Raw genomic sequence first — 22,148 nt, 5'->3', positions numbered from 1 at the left:
TGGCTCGGATCCCGCGTTGCTGTGGCCCTGGCGTAGGCAGGTGGCTGCAGCTCTGGTTAGATCCCTAGCCTGGGAACCTCCATATGCCGTGGGAAGCAGCTCTCGAAAAGGCAAAAAGCCAAAAAAAAAAAAAATATTGACTATAACCCTGTGCTGTACAACATATCACCGTAGCTTATTTTATACATAGTGGTTTGCACCTCTTCATACCCTCCTCCTGTCTTGTCCCTCTCCCCTTCTCTCTCACAGCTGGCAACCTTTAGTTTGTTCTCTATATCTGTGAATCTATTTCTTTTTTGTTATGTTCACTAGGTTATTTTTTTAGATTCTACATATACATGATCTCATACAGTATTTGTTTTTCTCTGTCTGATTTATTTCACTTAGCATAATACTCTCCAAGTCCATTCATGTTGTTGCAAATGGTAAGCTTCATTCTTTTTTCTGACCTAGTCATATCCCTTAATATAACATACTGCATCTTCATCCATTCATCTGTTGATGTACCACTTAGGTTGTTTCCATATGACATCAATTTTGATAGCTGTATTTTTTTTTTTACAATGGAAAAAGGACAGAATGCCTAACTGTATAGAAGAATCTTTTAGTAGTCTGGTCTAAGAACCCAACAGTGCTAAAAACAGGTGAATATTGGCTTTGCACACTTTTTCCCTAACTCTCCTGAAATTTTAGTCCTTGGAATTTTTTCCATGCATGAGAAAATGGTGAAAAAGGGCATGCCAAAGAAAAAGGAGGGTGGGTAGGTTTTTTTTTTAGATTCCTCAGGCAACTATTTAAAATACAAATTCTGGAGTTAACGTTGTGGCGCAGTGGTTAACGAATCTGACTAGGAACCATGAGGTTATGGGTTCGATTCCTGGCCTTGCTCAATGGGTTAACGATCCGGTGTTGTCATGAGCTGTGGTGTAGGTCGCAGATGTGGCTCAGATCCCACGTTGCTGTGGCTCTGGTGTAGACGGGTGGCTACAGCTCCAATTAGACCCCCAGCCTGGGAACTCCATGTGCCATGGGAGCGGGCCTAGAAAAGGTAAAAATAAATAAATAAAATACAAATTCCCAGGCCCCAGCCCAAACTTTCAGGTGATCTGGCGTGATGTCCAAAACAATCCATATATGAAAGCTCCTCAGATGATTCCAAATTCAGCCTCAGTTTGAAAACAACTAGTCTGGCCAAATCAGCATATGTGAGTTGGAAAAGCTTGCAAGTGGGGACAGTGATGGCATGGCTGGTGTATCACCACAGTGTGAGGGAGTGTCCACAATAAAAGCTCCATACTACAACACTGTGAGTCACTAAATGTCCATGCCTCTGGTCCTGGCCCACTCTTGAGGAAAAGAAACTGAGAATAGGGGGAGATGGAGGCAGTGATGATGAACAGGCCTTGCTTAGGTGGTTGGAGCTGGGCATTAATAAATATTTTGAAACATCATCCATTGAGCTATTATTAACCAAACACTTGTTGAGAACCCACTGCATGCCAGGTCCTAGGTCCTGGGAATATCAGCCAAGTCCCTGCCTTCACAGACCTTATATTCTCAGAGAAGACAGATAATAGACCAAGAAATATGTCAATGTCATTGATATCAATGAGGGCTTTTGAGACAAAAATTAAAGCTGGGTCAAGTGTAGAGAGTGTTGGGGTAAAGGCTAGATGGGGCAGTCAAGGAGGACAGTTCTAAGGAGGTGATGTTTGAGCTGGGACCTGGGTAAAGAGAGGAATAAAGCTGAGATGCAGGTGAGAGCTGAGAGAACAGCAAAGGAAGGTGAGAGAACAAACAAAGCAGAGAGAACAAATGAAGCACAACTTGAGTTGTTCGTGTCCTTGACATGTCCAAAAATACGTAGTCCCTGGGGTTCCAATGGAGCAGGTCCTGTGGGGCCTCGAAGGCCATGGATAGGAGTCTACAGTTTGTCTCGAGTGTGATTCAAAGTCCTTGCAAATTTATGAGCAGGAAATGGATGTAATCTGATTTTATTTTTTATTTTTTATTTTTTTTAGAGCTGTGCCCTTGGCACATGGAAGTTCCCAGGCTAGGGGTTGAATTGGACCTGCAGGTGCTGGCCTACATCACAGCCACAGCCATACCAGATCCAGCCTACACTGTAGCTCAGAGCAACGCCAGATCCTTAACCTACTGAGTGAGGCCAGGAATTGAACCTGTATCCTCATGAGTACTAGTCGGATTCATTACCACTGAGCCACAAACAGAACTCCTAATTTTATTTTTTAAAAGATCACTCTGTTACTGTGAGGAGAGTGGTAGGGGCTAAGAGTAAAAGAAGAGCCACCATTTAGGAGGTAAGAGAAGCTTAGATTAGGGTTGTCGTGGTGGCAGAAGGAGAGAAAACAAGATTCAGAGTATATTTGAAAGTTCTAAGCACCAACAGGTGCATTCAGTGTTGGGTATAAGAGAGGTGATTCAACTGCATAACTGGTGGTTATAAACGTCAGATGACTAGAATGAATTCTGACTGCTTAGACCATCCCCAAATGCACAGTAAACACTAATAAATCTTAGCCAGTATCAAACATACAAGTGCACGTGTTGGATGGATAATTGAGGGTACAAGTCTGCAGCTCAAGGGAGAGGGTGGAGCTGGAGATACAGGTTTAGGAGGTACCAGGCTACAGGTAGCATTTAATGCCACTGGACTAGATGAAATCCTTAAGGAGGTGAGTATAGAATGAGGAGACTGAAGGCAGAGCCCTGGGACACTTCAGGATAGACAGTGGAGCAGAGCAGAAGGATCCAGCAGAGAAGACAGACAAGAGGGGTTGCCAGAGATGGGAGGAAATTCTGGAGCGTGGAGAGTCCTGGACATTGAATGGGAAGTCTTTTAAGGTAAAATTGATTAGACATGGCTGACAAGTATTCAAAAACAATGAAGTCCATTAGAAGCTGGGAGTGACCTTTTTAAACCCCTGCCATGAAATTTTCAGAAGCCATCCCTGAAAATTTGACATTTCTCTGAGGCACTGGAAATCCTTCTTGGAGGAGTCTCTCTCAGCTTTGGTTTTGTTGTTGTTGTTGTTCGTTTTTGGTTTTTTTTTTTTCTGTTTTTTTTTTTTGTTTGTTTTTTGTTTTGTTTGTTCGGCCACAATGTGCAGTGGCTTAATGTGGGATCTTAGTTTCCTGACCAGGAATTGAACCCCTGAAAGCACCAAAGTCTAACATCTAGACCACCAGGGAACTCCCAGTCTTGGCTTTTTAGTCTCTTTTAAATTTTTTTTCTCATCTCCTTTCTCTTGTTCTCATGTTGTCATAATCTTTCCACTCAATGAAGCATGTAACTACTCTGCCTCCCTTTCAAACGGAACAAGTTTTATTTTCCAGAACAGCCCCATTCACAAGCCTGAGCTCTGCCTTCCACAACAATGCAATATTTACAAAGTGCTCAAGGCATGATAGAAATGCTCCTTATATGAATACATGCGAGATGGGCATGGAAAGAGCTATCATTTACATAAATATTGTAAAAATCATATGTAAATTTTCAAAGATAAACCTTGAGTTTAAGACACCAATAGCTCTTGAATTATTATTTTAGGAGAGAGAATGCTGCCGTTTGGAAAGTGGTGTTTGGCATCAATAACCTGGACCACCCGTCGACATTCCTGCAGACGCGCCTCGTGAAATCCATCATCCTGCATCCTCGCTACAGTCACACGGTGGTGGACTATGACATCAGCATAGTGGAGCTAAGCGAAGACATCAATGAAACAAGCTATGTCCGGCCGGTCTGCCTACCCAGCCCGGAGCAATCATTGGAACCAGATACGTACTGCTACATCACAGGCTGGGGACACATGGGCAACAAAAGTAAGTCAGGAGCCTCAGGAGCACATGCCTCACAGGTCGTAACTAGAAAACCCTAGGGTACTTTCTAGCCTTGGGCAATAATTGTTTCCCATTCCCTAACCTCTAGACCACCAGGGAACTCCCAGCCTTGGCCACAAATACTTAACATATGTCCAGGTTCAATCCCTCGCCTCACTCAGTGGGTTCAGGATCTGGCGTTGTTGTGAGCTGCCGTGTAGGTCACAGATGCAGCTCATATCTGGTGTAGTCCAGCAGCTGCAGCTCTCATTTGATCCCTAACCTGGGAACTTCCATATGCTGATATGCTGCCACAGATGTGGCCCTAAAAATCAAAAAACAAACAAAGCCTGCAAACAGTACTGTGATATATGTGAGCAGAAATTTTTGTTTGTTTGTTTGTTTGTTTTTGCTTTTTAGGGCCATTCCTGCAGCATATGGAAGTTCCCAGACTAGGGGTCCCATTGGAGCTGTAGCTGCCAGCCTATACCACAGCCACAGCAACTCAGGTTCTGAGCCACATCGGCACCTTACACTACATCTCATAGCCAGGCCAGATCCCCGACCCACTGAGTAAGGCCAGGGATCGAACCCGTGTCCTTATGGATACTAGCCAGATTTGTTTCCATTGTGCCACAATGGGAACTCTAGCAGAATCTTTTTATATGGCCTCTACTCGTATTGTTTTCAGTATACACATTAAACTCATAGTAATTGTGTGATATGTAACACAATACCACATTTATAATGTAGCAGGAAGAGCAAGGGTCTGAATTCAGTGAGGAAGATCTTATTGATCCCGCTGCACCACTTTGTAGCTTACTATAAAATGGAAAAAGTAATAGCATCTGACTAACTCAATGGGAATATTATAAAGATTAAAGGCAACAGGCCCAGGGAATGCTGAGTTCAGGAGCCCGGCTCACTGCTGATACCCAGGAAATGTTATCCATGGTTCTTCCTACCATTCTTTTGACAACTTGGGAAATTTCCACTTCCTGCATTGCATTGATTTTTCCAAACATCATTCCTTTTTCCAACAAGGTACCCTGAACATAAACCCTGCTTCACCATCACTATCTAAAAGGAGAACAGTGTATATATTTTGTAGAGTCGCTGAACAATGAGGGATTCTTGCTGTCTGGTTTTGAGAAATCCATTGTTATTCTGGGAGAGATTTCCAGCAAGATGTAATTCACACATTCTCTCTGCTGACATGAAGGGATGGCTCTTCCCTTTCAACATTGCCCTAAAACATCCTTTCGGATTAAAAGTTCTGACCTCAAACGATGGCTACTGTAATATATGGTGAGACACATTGTTTAAACCAAAGATAAGGCAACCCTTGCCCTGTTGGACTGAACAGGTGACCCGAACGTAGGCAGAACTGGGCTCCCATGCCGAGCTGTCACCGATCTGGTAGCCCCCATCTAAGGCAGTGCTCTGCCTTGATTATCTTCCTTTTCCTTGTAGTAGCTCCTGCTTTTGTTGCCACATGTAATAAGAGAGGAAAAGCACGTGCCAGGTTACCTAACCAACTTACGTCACCAGCCTGTGCCTGGATTTTTCTCATTAACAAAACAAAGGGGTTGGATGAAATGGTTGCCATCAGCACCTCTGATTGGAAAATGCAGATTCCAGACAGGCCTTGTCTTTGAAATTCAATTTTAATAGTGAGTCTCTTGGTAGAAAATGTAGTCCTTTCATGTATGGTTAGCCTCATTTGTGCATCGTTTTACCCTGATGTATTTTATTTCTCCTCCTTTAAAAAAAAAAATCCAGTGCCTTTTAAGCTGCAAGAAGGCGAAGTCCGCATTATTTCCCTGGAGCAGTGTCAGTCCTACTTTGACATGAAGACCATTACCACGCGGATGATCTGTGCCGGCTACGAGTCTGGCACCGTCGACTCGTGCATGGTAAGCTGCTTTCCGGTGCCCAGGGAGACTCCGTTCAGCAATAGCTTTCATGGGTCTGTATAAGCTCAGTATTATTCACGTATGGCCCTTTTGAACATCATTTGTTACTAAATGTTTATTCACAGGGGTTTTTCCTTCATCCAAGACCCAAGCAATCCCTTGAACTACCTCCATGCCCCTAACTCAGGTGGGCTTCTGCTTTCTCACCTCCTGCTTAGGGAACATCACCCGGAGTCGGCACCAGGAGGAAAAGCCATTGTTCTGGTCCATCTCATTGGACCATTTTAGTGGCTAGGACACACAAGTTTTTAAGAGCAGCTAGTAACCTTGGCTCCAAATGGGCTGCCCTAAGCAGCAGAGGGACAGACACCTAGAACATACTCGGCTATCAGGGTGATAGCACTAAAGCACAGACAACACCAAAACCTCTGGACTGTGTGACAGGACCACCTCTGTCTCAGGAACTGATCACGCTGACATTGTCTGGGCCTTCACTTGATTGTTAGAATGTCTTTTTTTTTTACAATTTAATTTTTATTTTACATTGGAGTATAGTTGATTGAAAATGCTCTTAGTTTCAAGTGTGCAGTAAAGTGATTCGGTTATACATATCCATATGTCCATTCTTTTTCAGATTCTTTTTCCATAGAGGTTATTACAGAATACTGAGTAGAGCTCCCTGTGCTATACAGAAGGTCCTTGTTGATTAATCTACATACTACTCTATATAAAATAGGTAATCTCAGACTCCTAATTTATCTCTCCCCCACCACCTCTCCCTTTAGGCAACCTTAAATTGTTTTTGAAGTCTGTGAGTCTGTTTCTGTTTTGCCAGAAGTTCATTTGTATCATTTTTTTTCTTAGTTCCCACATTTAAGTGATATATTTGTCTTTCTCTGACTTACTTCACTTAGTGTGATAATCCCTAAATCCATCCATGTTGCTGAAGATGGCACTATTTCATTCTTCTTTACTCTTTTTGTTTTGGCCACCCCAAAGCACATGGAGTTCCTGGGCCAGAAATCAGATCTGAACCACAGTTGCGACCTATGCCAACACTGGATCCTTAACCCACTGTGCCAGGCAGGGGATCAAACCTGTGTCCCAGTGCTCCAGAGACACCACCAAATCCCATTGTGCCACAGTGGGAACTACTCATTCCTTTTGATGGCCGAGTAATATTCCATTGTATATATATATATGTAGCACATCTTCTTTATCTGTTTATCTGCTGATGGACACTTAGGTTGCTTCCATGTCTTGGCTATTTTAACTAGTGTTGCAGTGATTATTGGGGTGCATATAACTTTTCAATTATGGTTTTCTCCAAATATATGCCCAGGAGTGGGATTGCTGGATCATATGGTAGCTTTATGTTTAGTTTTTTTTTTTTTAAGGAGGTTGCATACTGTTTCCATAATGGTTGTACTAATTTATATTCCCATCAACAGTGTAGGAGGGTTCCCTTTTCTTCATGCCCTCTCCAGCATGTATTATTTGTACAGATTTTTTGATGATGGCCATTCTGGTTGGTGTGAAGAGATACCTCATTGTAGTTTTTATTTGTATTTCTCTAATCATTAGTGGTGTTGAGCATCTTTCATGACTTTTGACCATCTGAATGGCTTCTTTGAAGAAGCCAATACCCAATTATGTCTTCTGACATTTTTTCATTCTTTGATATTGAGCTGCATGAGTTATTTATATCTTGGAGCTCAATCCCTTGTTGATCACTGTGTTTGCAAATGTTTTCTCCCATTCTGTGGGTGTCTTCATTTTGTTTATGGTTTCCTTTGCTGTGCAAAAGCTTTTAAGTTTAATTAGGTCCCATTTGCTTATTATTATTTACTTTTCATTGCTCTAGGGTATGTCTGAAAAGATATTGCTGCAATTTCTGTCAGAGTGTTCTGCCTATGTTTTTGTCTAAGAATTTTATAGCATCTGGTTTTATATTTAGGTCTTCAGGCCATTTTGAGTTTTTTTGTGTATGGCATTAAGAATGTTCTAAGTTCACTCTTTTACATATAGCTGCCCAGTTTTCCCAGCACTAGTTACTGAAGAGACTGTCTTTTCTCCATTGTATATTCTTGCCTCCTTTATCATAGATTAATTGACCATAAGTGCATAGGTTTATTTCTGGACTTTCTAGCTTATTCCATTGATCTATATTTTTGTTTTTGTGCCAGTACCATAGTGTTTTGATGACTAAAGCTTTGTAGTGTAGGCTGAAGTCAGGGAACCTGATTCCTCCAGCTCCATTTTTTTTTTTTCCCCTAAGGATTGCTTTGGCTATTTGGGGTCTTCTATATTTCCATACAAATTAATATATTTTTATTCTAGTTCTATGAAAAATGCCATTGGTAAACTGATAGGGATTGTGTTTAATCTGTAGATTAATTCTTCCAATCCAAGACAATGGTTTAGTGTTCCATCTGTTTCTGTCATCTTCAATTTTTCATTGATGTCTTTTCTTAGCATATAGTTCAGCTGTTTTATTTATTTTTGTGGCTGCACCCACAGCATATGGAAGTTCCCAGGCTAGGGGTCCAATTGGAGCTACAGCTGCCATCCTACACCACAGCCACACAGGATCCAAGCTGCGACTGTGACCTATACTGTATCTCATGGCAACACTGGATCCTTAACCCACTGAGCATGGCCAGGGATCAAACCTGAATCCTCAGAGATTCTAGTCAGGTTCATTAACTGCTGAGCCATGAAGGGAACTCCTTCATCAATGTCTTAGTTATTGGAGTATAGGTCTTTTGCCTCCTTAGGTACATTTATTCCTAGGTATTATAATCTTTTTCGGTGGTAAATGGGTTTTCTTTTTTATTTTATTTTCCCACTGTACAGCAAGCAGATCAAGTTATCCTTACATGTATACATTTTTCCCCCACCCTTTGTTCTGTTGTAACATGAGTATCTAGACATAGTTCTCAATGCTACTCAGCAGGATCTCCTTGCAAATCTATTCTAAGTTGTGTCTGATAAGCCCAAGCTCCTGATCCCTTCCACTCCCTCCCTCTCCCATCAGGCAACCACAAGTCTCTTCTCCAAGTCCATGATTTTCTTTTCTGAGGAGATGTTCATTTGTGCTGGATATTAGATTCCAGTTATAAGGGATATCATATGGTATTTGTCTTTGTCTTTCTGACTCATTTCAATCAGTATGAGATTCTCTAGTTCCATCCATGTTGCTGAAAATGGCATTATGTCATTCTTTTTTATGGCTGAGTAATATTCCATCTTCCAAATCCAATCATCTGTCGATGGACTTTTGGGTTGTTTCCATGTCCTGGCTATTGTGAATAGTGCTGCAATGAACATGCGGGTGCATGTGTCTCTTTTAAGTAGAATTTTGTCCGGATGTGTGCCCAAGAGTGGGATTGCAGGGTCATATGGAAGTTCTATGTATAGATTTCTAAGGTATCTCCAAACTGTTCTCCATAGTGGCTGTACCAGTTGACATTCCCACCAACAGTGCAGGAGGGTTCCCTTTTCTCCACAACCCCTCCAGCACTTGTTATTTGTGGACTTATTAATGATGGCCATTCTGACTGGTGTGAGGTGGTATTTCATGGTTGTTTTGATTTGCATTTCTCTTATAATCAGCGATGTTGAGCATTTTTTCATGTGTTTGCTGGCCATCTGTGTATCTTCTTTGGAGAACAGTCTATTCAGGTCTTTTGCCCATTTTTACATTGATTGATTGGCTTTTTTGCTGTTGGGGGGGATTGTTTTAATTTCTCTTTTTGATCTTTTGTTGTTAGTGTACAGGAATGCAATAGATTTCTGTGTATTTATTGTGTATCCTACAATTTTGTGAATTTCATTGATGAACTCTAGTAGTTTTCCAGTAGTATCCTTAGTATTTTCTAGGTATACTATCATGTTATCTGCAAACAGTGATAGTTTTACTTCTTTTTTAAAAATTTGGATTCCTTTCCTTACTCTGTTGTATCTAGGACTTCCAAAAATATGTTGAACAAAACAGGCAGGACATCCTTGCCTTCTTCCTGATCTTAGAAGAAATGCTTTCAGCTTTTCACCATTGAGAATAATTTTTAGCTCTGGGTTTGTTATAGATGGGCTTTATTATGTTGATGCAGGTACCCATCTATGCCCATTTCTATACAGTTTTTTTTATCATAAATGGATGTTGAATTTTGTCATCAGCCTTTCCTGCATTGAGATGACCATATGGTTTTTATTCTTCAGTTTGTTAATGTGGTTGTATCACACTAACTTGTGGATATGAAAGAATCCTTGTATCCCTGGGATAAATCCTACTTTATCATGGATATGACCCTTTTAATGTATTACTGGATTCACTTTGCATCTATGTTCATTAGTGATATTGGCCTGAAGTTTTATTTTATTTTTTTTTGTTGTATCTTTGTCTGGTTTTGGTAAGGCTGATGGTGGCCTTGTAGAATCACTTTGGAAGTGTTCTTTCCTCTGCATTTTTGGGAATAGTTTCAGAAGGATAGATGTTAACTTTGAAAGTTTGATAGAATTTGCCTGGGAAGCCATCTGGTCCTGGACATCGGTTTGCTGGAAGTTTTTGCATCACAGTTTCAATTTCAGTTACTTGTGATTGGTCTCTTCATCTTTTCTATTTCTTCCTGGTTCAGTCTTGGAGGATTGTACCTAAGAATTTGTCCATTTCTTCTAGGTTGTCCATTTTATTGGCATATTGTTGCTTATAGTAGTCTCTTATGATCCTTTACATTTCTATGATATCCATTGTAACTTTTTTCATTTTTAATTGTATTGATTTGAGCCCTCTCCCTTTTTTCTTGAAGAGTCTGACTAAAGTTTTATCAATCCTGTTGATCTTTTCAAAGAACGAGCTTGAAGTTTCATTGAGTCACCTTCCCTTCTGTTCCCTGACCACGTTATCTAGTTTAGGTGGGCTGTGGTAGAGGAATCCCTGCCTTCCATGCCAGAGGCCTAGTTTTGCTAGTTCAAGCCCCCAAAAAAAGTATTTTAGGAAGCAGCATTGTGTTAGGCTTAATACATATGATTTGTAACCTGAAAGATTTGGGTTGGATCCCATCTCTGGCAGATATGATCTGGATAAATTCTTCCACATCTCTAGAAAGTTTTCTCTCAAATAATGGGATGTATATATTGTCTAATTTGCAGGATATTACAAAGATTAAATGAGTTAATGTATGTGAAAAGCCTCATCTTTCAGCATATCTGTATATGGTGTTTGGCATATGCCCGCAATGAATATCAGCTACGTGAATGTTAACATCTCTCAGGTGGTGCTTACTGTGTTCCAGGATCTCTTCTAAACACTTTCTAATAACTCACTCAACTCTCACAATCATCCCTTGTGGTAGGTAGTACCTGTGTTTTTCTTATTTTACAGACCAAGAAGATGTGGGGCCAGAGAGGTTAAGTAACTTACCTCATATCACTTAGTATTAAGGTGGTAGAATAAAGATACGAACTCAGGCAGTCTGGCTTTTAGGATCCAAGTGCTTGGTCACTACACTATCCTATTAGCAATGATTAATGTGGATACATTTCTCCCTGTTGCCATCATGATCTGGAGGTCTACCAAAAACCAGTGCCACTTCATCTCTTGGTAACTGCTAAAGGGAGAGGAAGGAAGGTGATTCTTTGAAAGAGAAGTGAAAGTCCAACACACACACAGGCATGTTCATATCATAATGTCTAACAGGAAATGAGTCCCAATAACTTCTTTAATTTGGTAGGAATTCAGCACTGTTGGGTACCTTAAAAAACATACCAGATGCTGGCTAACACACCTCCAGTTACAAAAAAACCCAAGTGTACTTTTTTACCAGGCCTGGAACAAGATTATTCACCAGAACTCTCATTATCTTCCTTAATTGCATCAACAGGACACATTGGAAGCCACAGGTCCTCTGTTAAGGTCTGCAGATCATGGAGCTCAATATTGAAACCAACACAAACTGTGACCTAAAGTCCAATATTACAAGGAGGAAAAGAGGACATTAAAAAAAAATCAAACTCTGACTTTAGCTTTAATCTCTCTTTTGTTTTGAATTGCTGCTCCCTCGCCTCTTGTTTTCCAACTGACAGATGTCCACCTGCCTTATTAAGCCTAGCTCAAAACACAGTGCTGAATTCCCACAAAATTAAAGAAGTTATCAGGACTCAGTTTCTGTTAGACTCTCTTAAGGGGACACTGTATTTCCCTCCAGATGAAAGTAACCTCTTAGTCCTTCAAAGACTCCTTTATTTATAACCCTTACATTCTGCTTTCACAACAACATCCCCCCCCAAAAAAAAGCCAAAACCTAGGAATAAACTTAACCAAGGAGTCAAGGAGGTGAATGCCCTATATGCTGAACACTATAAAATACTGTAAAGGAAACTGAAGATAGTTCAAAAAAATGGGAAGATATCCCATGCTCTTAGGTTAGAAGACTGTAAAAATAGCCATACTACCCAAAGCTATCTATAGATTTAATGTAATCCCTATCAAAACATCCATGGCATTTTTCACAGAATTGGAAAAAATAATCCAAAAATTTATATGAAACCGCACACATACTCACCCCAGAATTGCCAAAGCAATCCTGAGGAAAAGGAACAAAGCTGGAGGCATAACCCTTCCATAGTTCAGACTATACTACAAAGCTACAGTAATCAAAACAGCATGATGTTGGTACAAAAGCAGAAATAGAGAACAATGGAACTGGATAGAAAGCCCAGAAATAAGTGCACACACCTGTGGTCAATCAGCCTACAACAAAGGAGGTAGGAATATAATGGAGAAAAGATAGTCTCTTCAAGTGTGGTGGGAAAGCTGAACAGATACAAACCAAAGAAATTAAAGCATTCCCTCATACCTTATACAAAAATAAAATCAAAATAGTTTAAAGACCTAAATATAAGACATGATACCATAAAACTCCTAGAAGATTACATAGGCAAAACATTCTGACATAAATCATAGCAGTATTTTCTTAGATCAGTCTCCCAAGGTAAAAGAAATAAAAGCAAAAATAAACTAATATGACCTAATCAAATTTAAAACCTTTTGAACAGCAAAGAAACCATTAAGAAAGTGAAAAGACAACCTACAGAATGAGAGAAAATATGTGCAAATGATATGGTTGGCAAGGACTTAATTTCTAAAATACATATACAACTCAATATCAAAAAAAAAACCACCCTAATAAAAAAATGGGCAGAAGACCTAAGTAGACATTTCCCCAAAGAAGACATACAGATGGCCAACAGGTACATGAAAAGGTGTTCAATATGACTAATCATGAGAGAAATGCAAATAAAAAACCACAATGAGGTGTCACCTTACACTGGTCAGAATGGCCATCATTAAATAATCTGCCAATGAAATACTGGAGTGTGTGTGGAGGAAAGGAAATTCTTCTGCACTGTTGCTTGGAATGTAAATTGGTACAGCCACCATGGAGAACAGTATGGAGGTCCCTTAAAAAAATAAAAATAGAGCAACCATGTGATCTAGCAATCCCATTCCTGGGCATATATGCAGAAAAAATGCAAACTCTTAATTCAAAAAGATAGATGCACCCCAGCTAAGGCATGAAAACAACCCAAGTGCCCATCGACAGATGGTTGGCTTAAGAAGATATGGTACAATGGAACATCACTCAGCCATGAAAAGGAATGATATGTTGGCATTTGCAGCAATGGATGCACCTCGAGAAGGTTATACACTTAGTGAAGTAAGTCAGACAGAAAAACACCTTATATCACTTATATGTAAAATCTAAAAAATGATACAAATTGGAGTTCCCATCGTGGTGCAGCAGAAATGAATCTGACTAGGAACTACGAGGTTGTAGGTTCGATCCCCGGCCTCGCTCAGTGGGTTAAGGATCTGGCATTGTCATGAGCTGTGGTGTAAGCTGGCAGCTGTAGTTCCAATTAGACCCCTAGCCTGGGAACCTCCATATGCCATGGGTGTGGCACTAAAAATGTAAAAAAAAAAAGATAATGCAAATTAATCTACATATGAAACAGAAACAGATTCATAGACATAGAAAACTTATAGCCACCAAAGGGGAAAGGGGATAAGGGAGAGGTAAATTAGGAATTTGGGATTACGAGATACAAACTACTACACATAAAGTAGATAAGCAACAAAAATGTACTGTATAGCACAGGAAACTATAGTCAATATCTTAAAATAACCTATAATGGAAAGTAATCTGAAAAAAAACTGAATCACTCTATTGTACACCTGAAACACAATCTTGTAACTCAACTATACTTCACTTAAACAATCAACACTTCTATAAAACTATAAACACAATCAAAGTCAATTTTGCTTTAATAGCAGTTCTATTCACTAACATTTCTAAGAAACAAGATAGCGTAGTAGTTATAGAGTTGGAGTTATGCACTCGACTGACTGGGTTTAAATATTAGCTTTGCTAATAAACATGTTATAGAAATGTGCTTCAGTTTTATTATCTCAAAAATAGATTGATAATTATATTTATATAAAGTATAACATGTCATAATAATAATTAAAATAATTATTACTATTACCATGGAGGGTTTTCATGCAGATTAAATGAGCTAATACAGGGAAGTGTTTAGGAGAGCATCAGTAAACATGATTACTATTATTCTCCAACATTACCAAGTGGGAACCATAAATTATCTTCCACCTTTGAAATTCTTGCAGGGCAAAGCATATTGTAAATTTCTGCCGTGAGTTCACATACTTGTTTTCTAGGGTATCAAGCTTTCTCTTTTGAGGCCGTGCAGAATACACCTCTATTACCATCTTTTCAGATGTAGCAAATACTAGCATTTTGAAAGCCACAGTGTCTATTACATGTCAACAACAACTAAAAAACCAAAAATCAAAAAACAAAAAGGGAACACAACTCAATTGTAATACCTAAAACTTAAATATCAAGAATTAAAATCTCTATGCATGTGAGGAGTTCCCAATGTGGCTCAGAGAAAACAACCCCACTAGTATCCAAGAGGACGTGGATTCAATCCCTGGCTCACTCAGTGGGTTAAGGATCTGGCGTTGCTGTGACTGTGGTGCAGGCGGCAGCTGAAGCTTGGATATGACCCCTAGGCTGGCAATTTTCATGTGCCTTGGGTGCTGTTCTAAAAAAAAAAAAAAAAAAAAAGAAAACAACAGGAACAAAGTCTCTATGCAAGTGAAACAAAATGTAGGTTATAAATAAATACTGTAATTCTTATGTAGTATTTTCTATCCAAGCATGGTTAATTTTTTGATATTAAGAAATACAGTGAGTGGTCCCTGAGTGTGTTTTACTTTAATCCATTTTTTCACATAGCAAGAGTCTTGAAGGTAGTGAGTTATTTTAGAATACTTTTCTTTTTTTTTTTTCTGGTGGGGAAACAATCCTTAAATGTTGCATTTAGGGTATGTTCTACATTTATAAAATGGATCAGAATTAAAGAATGAGACCAGTTAGGAGAGAATCAGTTCTGATACACTAAATTTTTTAAAAAATTTATGACCTTTCTTAAGTGCAAGAAATGACAAAAGTCCTCTGATTTTGAGGGAGAAAAAAAAATAGTTCTTTTCCAAACCATCCTTATTCTTTTAAAGATCAGGGTTTAAAAATGTTCATTTGAGGCATTCCGTAAGTGGCTCAGGAGTTAAGGATCTGGCATTGTCACTGCTGTGGCGCAGGTTCAGTCCCTGGCTGTGTAGTTTCTGCATGCTTGGGGCGTGGCCAAAAAAAAGAAAGTCAATTTAAAAGTTCTATTTATATAGTGGGAAAGCATGTTCCCTCCACAGGTTGACAATGAAAGCTTCAATGAAATTTTTCAACCTATTGGTTAAGCGGGTTTGGCTTTATTCTACCCTCTGGATAGCGTGGCTACCAACCATGAGGGCTCTGAAATGCCAGTGACCAACATCCAGTGCTCTTCGTTACAGGGTGACAGTGGCGGGCCTCTTGTGTGTGAGCGGCCTGGAGGACAATGGACATTATTTGGTTTAACTTCATGGGGCTCCGTCTGCTTTTCCAAAGTCCTGGGGCCTGGAGTTTATAGCAATGTGACATACTTCGTTGGATGGATTGAGAGGCAAATATACATCCACACCTTTCTCCTAAACTAATTCCAAAGATGATCAGAGACTGTTGCCAGCGATACTCAAAAATGGCTTTTTAGACAGCGGCGAACTTCCTGCAGAGAGCTGTACAGAAGCACTTTTCATGGACAGGGATGCTTCTCCTCGCACTGCAAATGTTCATGTTTGTCTTAGTCTAATTTTATTTGTTTTTTTTTTCTTTTTTTCCATCTCAGTTTCCTCTGACTTGAAGTTCAAGGAAAGTCTTCAAAACAAACAAACAAAGCAAAACGGCTTGTTCTTTTGCCAGGCAGACCTAACCTTGACTGTAACGTGAAATGTTAGAGAAAGTTCTCTTTTGTCCTGTCACAAAAAGGACAGTGAGATCCAGGCTAACTAATCTTTGCCAGCTTTTGTTTCTCAAGCACAATAGCCTAGTAGCAAATTTCAATATTAACATTGGAGACTTGCTTTTGATTCACTAAAAGCCAAGAGAATTTACATGCTTGTTATTTACCATTACTCTTCTAAAGTCTGCATAATTCTGAGAACTTGCAGAAGACTTCAGAGCATCCATTTAAGTAGCTGAAATAGCAAGTCACACCGAGCCCAAAACTCTTCTGACATCAATAGTAGCACCTGATATTAGAGGACCGCCCATTCTGAATTTAAATCAAGGCTGTAATTTTATACAAGTCTCCATAGAACCTTCCTATAGCTGAGCTGGGGTTTGTTCACTATGTATCAATTGGCCAAGTGAGATTTCAACAACTAGGGAAATATGTGTGGGGACTATTTCATTCTGCCTGTGTGACAGTGAAGTTGAGATCAAACTTTGCCAAAGGAGAACTTGCTTTTAGAGTGGTGAGGTGCAATTTTTAAAAAAAGAAAATTAAATTGCACCCCATCTCTAATTAAATATTTTCCAGTTTTCCTGTGTTCATCCATACTAATAAAATCACAGAAATGTATCTCAAAGCACAGTAAAACTTTGCATGGAGTAAAACATTTTATAGTTTTCCTTCAGTATCCGGTGTTGCCAGTTCTTCCCATTGATAAGTAAAACAAAAATTTAAAGATGCTTTTAAGTACTAGGCTACTTTACACACATACATTTCAGAAGTAATTAGTGATTAAAGTATTTTTCCCCACTAAAAAGCTTCAAAACACCAATCTTCATACCCACCTAATTGAATTAGTCAGGCATCTATTTTGCAACATCCAGAAGCCTTTTGAACAAGTAGGATTCCATCCACCAGCAACCTGGACTGCTTCAGCATTCCAGAGACCACCTGCAATTTTATACATCTTTTTGTACTCTTCTGTATGTGTGTGCATATAGAACATTCAAAAAGTGGTCTTGACATGTTTCACGTTATTCATCTCTTGTTCTGTATAAGCCTATTGAGAATGTAAAATCCAGCAGCTGAATTGTAGTCATAACTGTACAAACCTTTAAGAATATGCATCAGTTTTGTTATTACTATAGGTACCTAACAACTTATACACAACTTAACGTTCAGTGAAATGTACAGTGTATTTTAAATAACCCTTAATACAAATATAAAGGCATAATCTTTTTTTTTAATGGATATAAAAGATGGAAACAAGCCCCAGGAAATTGTTTCCCACTACAACTAGTTGGCACCCAGGATCCCCACCAATCAAAATTGACTTGTATTATACCTCATTCTTAACAAGAATATGGTCTTTTATGTTAGATGACAGATAGCTCTCTGATTAGTCTGAAATCAGAGGGTGCTTATAAGTCTCAGCTCACTCATCGACTGTCCAAGGAAAACTTCAGCCCTGGTAAGAGTGCAAGGATGTTTAATGTCTACAGCACATTTTGGGAATCTGAACTAATTCTTTAATACATCTTTTGGGATAAAATTATGTTGCAAAATGTATACTGTTAATTAATTTTTCTTGGCTACTAGGAGCAAATTTGGGTTCCCCCATGGTGAAATATGCTGAATGCTAACGTGCAACAGACCACAACAGCTTGTGCAACTTCATGTAAGTTATTCACTTGTAAATGAGACCTTTTAAAAGCTTCATACAGATCCAAAATCTCTTTCCCCTGAGGGCCAGATGGGTTTCAAAATTCAGGATTTAAAAATATTTTTAGGAGTTGCCATAATGGTGCTGTGGAAACAAATCTGACTAGGAACCATGAGGTTGTGGGTTTGATCCCTGGCCTTGCTCAGTGGGTTAAGGATCTGGCGTTGCCATGAGCTGTGGTGTAGGTCGAAGACACAGCTCAGATCCTGCATTGCTGTGGTGTAGGCCAGCACCTGTAGCTCCTATTCAACCCCTAGCCTGGGAACATCCATATACTGTATGACCCTAAAGAGCAAAAAAACAAAGTTTAAGACATGATACTAAAAAGTTTAGCACCCATTAATAAAATCTATTCATATTTTTGTGGTGAAATATATGAATAATTTTGTTAAATAAACAGCCTTACCTCTATTTAAGACATTGAATTTGTGCCTAATTATGAAATTTTTCAGTTTTCAGAGGTCTTGGGATTGTACAATTGTGGATAGGAGATTTTGAACCCATAACATGAAGACTCAAGACCTTTCTTTACTCATGTGTAGAGACACTTTACATCTTGGACACTGAACTTTTTTCTTAACTCTTGGACTCATTCTTTTTATCCTTAGATTCGAATCCTGTATTTACAAGTAAATATGTCCTAAATTTTTATTTATCAGCAAGATGGTGCTCTCAAGGAATGCATGCAAGCTGCTATGCAGATAACAGATAATATGACATCACTGATTTTCCATATAAGGTCAAAAAATATTCTGGTAAAAGGTATGCTTTGGGATTTTCCTTCTGAGTTCTGGTACCAATTACTGTTGCATTTGGTGAATACGAGTGATGACAGCTTTTTGTATATGTTGCTTATTAAACAGTTTATTTTTTTAAAAAAAAATTGTAAGAAAGCAGAAAGCTACCTCCATTAGCCATGTGGGATTTTGAATGTTCTAAAAATCAGTCTGTATAAAACAGTCTGTATAACTAGACCATCTGCAACAATATAAGAAGGCTACTGAAAATGTCAGACCAGGACAGGAGCAGCAGATAGAAGAGTAAGCCCTGAGAATAATAGCTGAATAGTCATTGGGATGACCTTGATATAGACATGGAACATTAGCATGGGGATTTCATAAAGGGAATTCTGGAGGGCTGACAATTTTCAGATGAATAGATACAAAATTTTAAAAGAACTCAGCAAGAATACATGATTTTATAATAATACCTGGCAGTTTGGATAGCAACTAGTTTCTTTGTTCCAACCAAAGCCAGCATACATGATTTGTAACAGCAATTAACTTGGAATAGCCATTCCTGTCCTAAAATGTATTAAAAATTAATTTTTCTAAGAACGTCATAGAAAATTCCTGAGAACCACCTGTATCAGTCTCACTACACAATATCTCATTTTTAGAGGTTGCACAACTAGAAAAATTGTAGGGTACTCTCAAGACTACAAACCCTCAAATGGTCTCCTGAAGACTGTTTGAAACTGATTGTCTCTTCTGGATCAGGCTATTGTCAGTTTTAGAATACAGGAAATTGCCGAATGGGTTCTAGACTCGGCTGATTCTGTCTTCCTTACCAACATTATCTGTTTCTCAACTGACAACATTTGCACAGAGGCAGACCTCATAAAGTCTTCTTTTGACTGGAAGCGGAGAGAACACATCTCTATGGACCCCTGGGACCCCTGGTGCCCCTTCCGAATGAAGGCTCCACCTTGGGAGAACACTGAAATGAGCAGAGAATAAAATAAATATTTGTCTCAAATGAATCTCCTTGAAAATGTCTGCATTTCTAAGGCAATTAAAATGCTTTCACAAAATCCAAAAAGTTTCATAAAAGCATTTGATTCTGAATTAAATATTTCACTTCTTTAAACTCTGTACAGGCCCAACTTTAACCTCCTTTAAAAATGTATGTACAAACATACAGCAAAGGTCATCACTTTAGCTTTTCTGAGCTCAAGAACAAGATGCTCTTGTCCCTTAAGGAAAAATCCAAGTCATTCTTGCTTGGTAGAGGAGCCTCTTCAAAGTCCCCATTCCACACTTGAAGGAACACTTGAAACTCCAAGGAGGGTATCCTACTTTTTCAGTCGTTTGAGGGTCCAGCCATCCCTGAGACCTTAGTTTTAGAGGAATCTGAGTCTATAGCAGTTTCACATACAACTAAGTTTCCATGCTCAAAAACACAAGAAGTTGAAGACATCACTGTAAAGACAGCAGGAGGGTCTGAAATGGGTATTCTCTCTGACTTGGCAGCTGAGTAGTCAGCACACTTAGATGTCACTGGATCCATCTTTCCAGCCCCTCTCCACTTCTTGAGAGCTTCCTTCCTCTCCTCGGCAGTCAGTCTGTCAAAGTGCTTAGCCCTCAGAATTGGAGATGGAAACAGGGATCCCTGAAGAACTCTGTATATAAATCTAGATTACAAAAAGCAATACAGAATTACATTCACTTCAAATGCATTAAGGAACACAAGAAATACCAATTAGAAAATGTAAAAGGATCTGGTGGCCCGTCTTGAGGTAAAGTGGGAGGAAAAGTGAACTATAAAGTAGAGATAATAACAATATTAAATTAATATTTGTAAAGCACTGAGAAAATAAATATGTAAAAGCAGAGATACCAATAGTGCTGCATCAGAGGCTTAATGATAAGTTAAATGAGATAATATACAACAGACAGAGTATTGGCATAATACGTATGTTTTTATTTATTTATTTTTTTGTCTTTTGTCTTTTTGTTGTTGTTGTTGTTGTTGCTATTTCTTGGGCCGCACCCACGGCATATGGAGGTTCCCAGGCTAGGGGTCTAATCGGAGCTGTAGCCACCAGCCTACGCCAGAGCCACAGCAACGCGGGATCCGAGCCGCGTCTGCAACCTACACCACAGCTCACGGCAACGCCGGATCGTTAACCCACTGAGCAAGGGCAGGGACCGAACCCACAACCTCATGGTTCCTAGTCGGATTTGTTAACTACTGCGCCATGACGGGAACTCCCAATAAGTATGTTTTTAAATGCTAGGTGTTAGTTTCCTACAATGTGGCTATTATAACAAATTACCACAAACTTGTCCCTTTCAGTCCAAGCTGGCAATAATTATGCTGCTATAGAAGTCTCAAAAACCTTGTGGGTCTCCAGTGTATGTCATGGGTGTTTATGCCATAAAATGAGAGGGTCCTCCATAGATCTTTCCTGTTTATCCCATCTCCTTTCTTGGTGGCTGCTGATATGGTTGAGAGGATCAATGAGTCACACCCCTAGTCTCTTCAGCACTAGCAAAAGACTGTCCAGTCACACTTTTAGCCTTCTCTCTAGTACAATAGCCAATCTTCTAATAGCCAATCTTCTAATAGCCAATCTTCTAACTTTTACAGCTTTTGAAATATGGATAGGCTGAGAATTTCCTGAATCTAGTTCCTTTGTACTTAACAGTACTTCCCTCCATCGTTCCTCTTACGTTTTACTATAAGCAGCAAGAAGAAACCAGAACAAACCTTTAACTCTTTGCTTAGGAAACTCCTCAGCTAAATATCCAAGCTCATCCTTGAAAAATTCTGCTTTCCACATAGCAGTAGAACATAATTCAAGTAAGTTTTCTGCCACTTTACTGCAAAAATCTGCTTTCCTCAAATTCCAGTAACTTGTTACTCATTTCCTTCTAAGACCTCACTAGCAGAACCTTTAACATTCATATTTCTAGCAACTGCCTGTTTATGACCATTTATGTATTTTCTAAAATGATATGGCTTTCTTTACCCATGCTTCCTACTTTCTTCCGAATTCTCATCAGCAGGCACTTTAATGTCCATATTTCTACTGACAGCTTGTTTAAGGGAATACAGTATTTTTGTATCATGTGTCTTAAAATTCTTCCAACCTCTGCCCATCATCTAATCTCAAGGCCACTTTTACATTTTTAGGTAGTAGCAGTACCTAAAAATATCAGTACCATCTTCCTGATATCAAAGTCTGTATTAGTTTCCTATGGCTGCTGTAACAAATTATCATAAATTTGATGGCTTAGAACCAACAAGACCTTATTCTCTCACAGTTCTGACAGCCAAAAATTCTGAAATAAGTTTCACTGAAAAAGAAAAAAAATCAAGGTGGTGGAAAGGCCAGTTCCCTTCTAGAGGTGCCAGAGAATTCATTCCTTGCTGCTTCTGGCTTCTGGTGGCTTCTGGCATTCCTTGGCTTGTGACCAAGGGCTCTTTGCTACCATGGCCAAAGTGCTTCCTCCTCTTCTGTCTGAGTCAAATATCCC

General features: G+C 39.3%; 2 protein-coding genes across 13 annotated transcripts in view; one reads left to right on the top strand and one right to left on the bottom strand.

Annotated features, from left to right (window-relative positions):
* The window catches only part of CORIN (corin, serine peptidase), a 280,415-nt gene extending 262,120 nt beyond the window's left edge, over positions 1–18,295 (top strand). For 6 of the 7 annotated variants that reach the window (XM_021100577.1, XM_021100574.1, XM_021100573.1 and 3 more), the window contains 3 exons: positions 3,572–3,843; positions 5,623–5,756; positions 15,688–18,295. In XM_021100577.1, coding sequence (XP_020956236.1) covers positions 3,572–3,843; positions 5,623–5,756; positions 15,688–15,870 — 589 coding nt within the window. In that variant the 3' untranslated portion in view covers positions 15,871–18,295. Of the gene's footprint in view, positions 1–3,571; positions 3,844–5,622; positions 5,810–15,687 lie in introns of all 7 variants that reach the window. The other variant, XM_021100572.1, reaches the window with a different exon arrangement.
* Positions 17,400–22,148, bottom strand: part of ATP10D (ATPase phospholipid transporting 10D (putative)) — a 124,031-nt gene continuing 119,282 nt past the window's right edge. For 5 of the 6 annotated variants that reach the window (XM_021100569.1, XM_021100568.1, XM_021100570.1 and 2 more), the window contains one exon: positions 18,733–20,299. In XM_021100569.1, coding sequence (XP_020956228.1) covers positions 19,969–20,299 — 331 coding nt within the window. In that variant the 3' untranslated portion in view covers positions 18,733–19,968. Of the gene's footprint in view, positions 20,300–22,148 lie in introns of all 6 variants that reach the window. The other variant, XM_021100567.1, reaches the window with a different exon arrangement.

Source organism: Sus scrofa, chromosome 8 (assembly GCF_000003025.6).
Source record: "Sus scrofa isolate TJ Tabasco breed Duroc chromosome 8, Sscrofa11.1, whole genome shotgun sequence".
NCBI classification, from domain to species: domain Eukaryota; kingdom Metazoa; phylum Chordata; class Mammalia; order Artiodactyla; family Suidae; genus Sus; species Sus scrofa.
Note: the sequence above shows the minus strand (reverse complement) of the source record. Positions and strands in the feature narration are given on the sequence as shown.